Here is a 5,707-nt window from a genome sequence, read left to right as displayed (position 1 = left end):
TGAGTTAACACGACGCTGAGTTAACAAGACGCTGAGTTAACAAGACGCTGAGTTAACACGACGCTGAGTTAACAAGACGCTGAGTTAACACGACGCTGAGTTAACAAGACGCTGAGTTAACAAGACGCTGAGTTAACAAGACGCTGAGTTAACAAGACGCTGAGTTAACAAGACGCTGAGTTAGGTGTTGTTACACACCTTAAGTGTTGACAGAAGGTGAGCTCCCAGTTTATCCAGACTCAGACCGACGTGGTGGCGACGCTTGAGACAATGTTGTGCAGTTTATGGTGATGTCTGCCGGCAGTGTTGTCTATTAATTAACGATATCAACAACAATCATAGGGGGGGCGGGGGGGGGGGGGGGGTACTGGGGGGAAGGTACAGAGGGCGAGGTGATGTTAGTAGTGGTGGTGGTGGTAGTAGAGGCGATGGTGGTGGTGGTGGTCGGGGTGAGGGGTGCAGGGCCGTATAGGCCTATGAGAGGTGACCAACGGGGCCTCGCCGCTGCAGGTTGCCATGGCAACCCTCCCCCTCACTCCCCCCTCACCCCCCCCCCCCCCACACCCCCTCACTCCCCCCCCTCACTCCGCCTATGCAAGGGGGAGACAAATCAATTTCCAAAATTTACTAAGCACTCGTTTTTTTATCATTACATAAAGAGCCTTTTGGAGTCTCCGTTGGTAGTTACGAGGTCCTTAGAGCCTCCGTTGGTAGTTACGAGGTCCTTAGAGCCTCCGTTGGTAGTTACGAGGTCCTTAGAGCCTCCGTTGGTAGTTACGAGGTCCTTAGAGCCTCCGTTGGTAGTTACGAGGTCCTTAGAGCCTCCGTTGGTAGTTACGAGGTCCTTAGAGCCTCCGTTGGTAGTTACGAGGTCCTTAGAGCCTCCGTTGGTAGTTACGAGGTCCTTAGAGCCTCCGTTGGTAGTTACGAGGTCCTTAGAGCCTCCGTTGGTAGTTACGAGGTCCTTAGAGCCTCCGTTGGTAGTTACGAAGTCCTTAGAGCCTCCGTTGATAGTTACGAGGTCCTTAGAGCCTCCGTTGGTAGTTACGAGGTCCTTAGAGCCTCCGTTGGTAGTTACGAGGTCCTTAGAGCCTCCGTTGGTAGTTACGAAGTCCTTAGAGCCTCCGTTGGTAGTTACGAGGTCCTTAGAGCCTCCGTTGGTAGTTACGAGGTCCTTAGAGCCTCCGTTGGTAGTTACGAGGTCCTTAGAGCCTCCGTTGGTAGTTACGAGGTCCTTAGAGCCTCCGTTGGTAGTTACGAGGTCCTTAAAGCCTCCGTTAGTAGTTACGAGGTCCTTAGAGCCTCCGTTGGTAGTTACGAGGTCCTTAGAGCCTCCGTTGGTAGTTACGAGGTCCTTAAAGCCTCCGTTAGTAGTTACGAGGTCCTTAGAGCCTCCGTTGGTAGTTACGAGGTCCTTAGAGCCTCCGTTGGTAGTTACGAGGTCCTTAGAGCCTCCGTTGGTAGTTACGAGGTCCTTAAAGCCTCCGTTGGTAGTTACGAGGTCCTTAGAGCCTCCGTTGGTAGTTACGAGGTCCTTAAAGCCTCCGTTGGTAGTTACGAGGTCCTTAGAGCCTCCGTTGGTAGTTACGAGGTCCTTAGAGCCTCCGTTGGTAGTTACGAGGTCCTTAGAGCCTCCGTTGGTAGTTACGAGGTCCTTAGAGCCTCCGTTGGTAGTTACGAGGTCCTTAGAGCCTCCGTTGGTAGTTACGAGGTCCTTAGAGCCTCCGTTGATAGTTACGAGGTCCTTAGAGCCTCCGTTGGTAGTTACGAAGTCCTTAGAGCCTCCGTTGATAGTTACGAGGTCCTTAGAGCCTCCGTTAGTAGTTACGAGGTCCTTAGAGCCTCCGTTGGTAGTTACGAGGTCCTTAGAGCCTCCGTTGATAGTTACGAGGTCCTTAGAGCCTCCGTTGATAGTTACGAGGTCCTTAGAGCCTCCGTTGATAGTTACGAGGTCCTTAGAGCCTCCGTTGATAGTTACGAGGTCCTTAGAGCCTCCGTTGATAGTTACGAGGTCCTTAGAGCCTCCGTTGATAGTTACGAGGTCCTTAGAGCCTCCGTTGGTAGTTACGAGGTCCTTAGAGCCTCCGTTGGTAGTTACGAGGTCCTTAGAGCCTCCGTATGTAGTTACGAAGCATTTAGAGCCTCTGTTCGTTCTTTGGGGAGCTCTATGAGGCCCCCTTAACACTTGAGGGGAGCTCTAACAAGAGCCCTTGTGCATGAGCACCAAGAGCCTCCTTCAGTACTTGGGAGTCACACCTCACAGTCTCCTGCCCTCATCACTGCCCTCAGCAGTGTGGAGGCCTAGGGGAGCAGTGTGCAGGCCTAGGGAGCAGTGTGGAGGCCTAGGGGAGCAGTGTGGAGGCCTAGGGGAGCAGTGTGGAGGCCTAGGGAGCAGTGTGGAGGCCTAGAGGAGCAGTGTGGAGGCCTAGAGGAGCAGTGTGGAGGCCTAGGGAGCAGTGTGGAGGCCTAGGGAGCAGTGTGCAGGCCTAGGGAGCAGTGTGCAGGCCTAGGGAGCAGTGTGCAGGCCTAGGGAGCAGTGTGGAGGCCTAGGGAGCAGTGTGCAGGCCTAGGGAGCAGTGTGGAGGCCTAGGGAGCAGTGTGGAGGCCTAGGGAGCCGTGTGGAGGCCTAGAGGAGCAGTGTGGAGGCCAAGGGAGTAGTGTGGAGGCCTAGGGAGCAGTGTGCAGGCCTAGGGAGCAGTGTGCAGGCCTAGGGAGCAGTGTGGAGGCCTAGGGAGCAGTGTGGAGGCCTAGGGAGCAGTGTGGAGGCCTAGGGAGCAGTGTGCAGGCCTAGGGAGCAGTGTGGAGGCCTAGGGAGCAGTGTGGAGGCCTAGGGAGCAGTGTGGAGGCCTAGGGAGCAGTGTGGAGGCCTAGGGAGCAGTGTGCAGGCCTAAAGAGACGGAGACGGGGGGGGGGATCATGCTTGGATGGTCTGCTGAATTGATTCGTCGTGGGCGGGAGTGTGGGATCCTCGACTTCAAAGCTGGAGCTTCTGTATCACCACACACGCGTAAACACCCCGCCCCACGCCCACCCCGGGGGACACCACGCCCACCCCGGGGGACACCACGCCCACCCCGGGGGACACCACGCCCACCCCGGGGGACACCACGCCCACCCCGGGGGACACCACGCCCACCCCGGGGGACACCACGCCCACCCCGGGGGACACCACGCCCACCCCGGGGGACACCACGCCCACCCCGGGGGACACCACGCCCACCCCGGGGGACACCACGCCCACCCCGGGGGACACCACGCCCACCCCGGGGGACACCATACCCACCCCGGGGGACACCATACCCACCCCGGGGACACCACGCCCACCCCGGGGGACACCACGCCCACCCCGGGGGACACCACGCCCACCCCGGGGGACACCACGCCCACCCCGGGGGACACCACGCCCACCCCGGGGGACACCACGCCCACCCCGGGGGACACCACGCCCACCCCGGGGGACACCATGCCCACCCCGGGGACACCACGCCCACCCCGGGGACACCACGCCCACCCCGGGGACACCACGCCCACCCCGGGGACACCACGCCCACCCCGGGGGACACCACGCCCACCCCGGGGGACACCACGCCCACCCCGGGGGACACCACGCCCACCCCGGGGGACACCGCGCCCACCCCGGGGGACACTGCACCCACCCCGGGGGACACTGCACCCACCCCGGGGGACACTGCACCCACCCCGGGGGACACCACGCCCACCCCGGGGGACACCACGCCCACCCCGGGGGACACCACGCCCACCCCGGGGGACACCACGCCCACCCCGGGGGACACCACGCCCACCCCGGGGGACACCACGCCCACCCCGGGGGACACCACGCCCACCCCGGGGGACACCACGCCCACCCCGGGGGACACTGCGCCCACCCCGGGGGACACCACGCCCACCCCGGGGGACACCACGCCCACCCCGGGGGACACCACGCCCACCCCGGGGGACACTGCACCCACCCCGGGGGACACCACGCCCACCCCGGAGGACACCACGCCCACCCCGGGGGACACCACGCCCACCCCGGGGGACACTGCACCCACCCCGGGGGACACCACGCCCACCCCGGGGGACACCACGCCCACCCCGGGGGACACCACGCCCACCCCGGGGGACACCACGCCCACCCCGGGGGACACTGCACCCACCCCGGGGGACACCACGCCCACCCCGGGGGACACTGCACCCACCCCGGGGGACACCACGCCCACCCCGGGGGACACCACGCCCACCCCGGGGGACACTGCACCCACCCCGGGGGACACCACGCCCACCCCGGGGGACACTGCGCCCACCCCGGGGGACACCACGCCCACCCCGGGGGACACTGCGCCCACCCCGGGGGACACCACGCCCACCCCGGGGGACACCACGCCCACCCCGGGGGACACTGCACCCACCCCGGGGGACACCACGCCCACCCCGGGGGACACCACGCCCACCCCGGGGGACACAACGCCCACCCCGGGGGACACAACGCCCACCCCGGGGACACCACGCCCACCCCGGCAACACCACGCCCACCCCGGGGGACACCACGCCCACCCCGGGGGACACCACGCCCACCCCGGGGACACCACGCCCACCCCGGGGGACACCACGCCCACCCCGGGAACACCCCTGGACCATACCTGGAGAGCTTTTCCGGAGGTCTTCTACTCCCGGAGCCCGGCCCGAGGCCAAGCTCGACTTGTAATAACTTATTCCACCAGACTGTTGCTTGGAGCGGCCCGCAGGCCCACATATCCGCCACAGCCAGGCTGGTCCGGCACGCCTTGCAAGGATGCAAGGACCTATCCAAGTGTCTCTTGAATGCATCTATCTTTGTTCCGGCAATTATCTAAGGCTTGCTGGGAGGGTGTTGAACAGCCGCGGACCTCTGATGTTCAGACAGTGTTCTCTGACTGTGCCTATGGCACCTCTGCACTTCACTGGTTTTATTCTGCATTTCCTTCCGTATCTTCCGCTCCAGTATGTTGTTATTTTACTGTGCAAATTTGGGACCTGGCCCTCCAGTATCTTCCGTATATACATATATATATATATATATATATATATATATATATATATATATATATATATATATATATATATATATATACATATATTAGTTGATACCTCTCTCGTCTCCTTTCCGTAGAGTATATTTTGAGAGCTTTGAGACGATCCCAAAAATTTAGATATACCAGGCCCAGGGGCGCCCACAGACGGGTCTATAGGACCTTGAGATGATTTCGGGGCATAGCGTCTCCTCGTTGTCTACACGCCCGGTATGCACCGGGCGCCCACACATGGGGTCTGCAGAGCCCGGGACGCCCACAGATGGGGTCTACAGAGCCCGGGACGCCCACAGATGGGGTCTACAGAGCCCGGGACGCCCACAGATGGGGTCTACGGGCACCGGGACGCCCACAGATGGGGTCTACAGAGCCCGGGACGCCCACAGATGGGGTCTACGGGCACCGGGACGCCCACAGATGGGGTCTACGGGCACGGGGACGCCCACAGATGGGGTCTACGGGCACCGGGACGCCCACAGATGGGGTTTACGGGCACGGAGACGCCCACAGATGGGGTCTACGGGCACGGAGACGCCCACAGATGGGGTCTACGGGCACCGGGACGCCCACAGATGGGGTCTACGGGCCCCGGGACGCCCACAGATGGGGTCTACGGGACCCGGGACGCCCACAAA

At 62.1% G+C, this 5,707-nt stretch overlaps 2 protein-coding genes across 2 annotated transcripts; one reads left to right on the top strand and one right to left on the bottom strand.

Moving 5' to 3' along the window:
- Positions 1-649: 649 nt before the first annotated feature.
- Positions 650-2,277, bottom strand: LOC138366002 (mucin-22-like). The gene is made up of 2 exons (XM_069326719.1): positions 2,257-2,277; positions 650-2,197 (listed from the first exon to the last, which is right to left on the bottom strand). The coding sequence occupies exons 1-2, from the start codon at positions 2,275-2,277 to the stop codon at positions 650-652; spliced, it is 1,569 nt and encodes a 522-aa protein (XP_069182820.1).
- Positions 2,278-2,916: 639 nt separating this feature from the next.
- LOC138366001 (uncharacterized) lies at positions 2,917-4,824 on the top strand. Its single transcript, XM_069326718.1, has one exon. It carries the CDS (start codon positions 2,917-2,919, stop codon positions 4,822-4,824), a length of 1,908 nt encoding a protein of 635 aa, XP_069182819.1.
- Positions 4,825-5,707: the final 883 nt, after the last annotated feature.

The sequence above is a fragment of the Procambarus clarkii genome, chromosome 18, assembly GCF_040958095.1.
Source record: "Procambarus clarkii isolate CNS0578487 chromosome 18, FALCON_Pclarkii_2.0, whole genome shotgun sequence".
NCBI lineage: Eukaryota > Metazoa > Arthropoda > Malacostraca > Decapoda > Cambaridae > Procambarus > Procambarus clarkii.
The sequence above is the reverse complement of the archived record's forward strand: the minus strand, read 5'-3'. Positions and strand labels throughout refer to the sequence as shown.

Bases quoted from the DNA above. Each gene is read 5' to 3' on its own strand.
- LOC138366002 (XM_069326719.1), bottom strand. From the start codon at position 2,277: ATGAGGGCAGGAGACTGTGAG. The intron at 2,198-2,256 runs GTGTGACTCCCA...GGCTCTTGTTAG, and splicing joins TGAGGGCAGGAGACTGTGAG to AGCTCCCCTCAAGTGTTAAG.
- LOC138366001 (XM_069326718.1), top strand. From the start codon at position 2,917: ATGCTTGGATGGTCTGCTGAATTGATTCGTCGTGGGCGGGAGTGTGGG.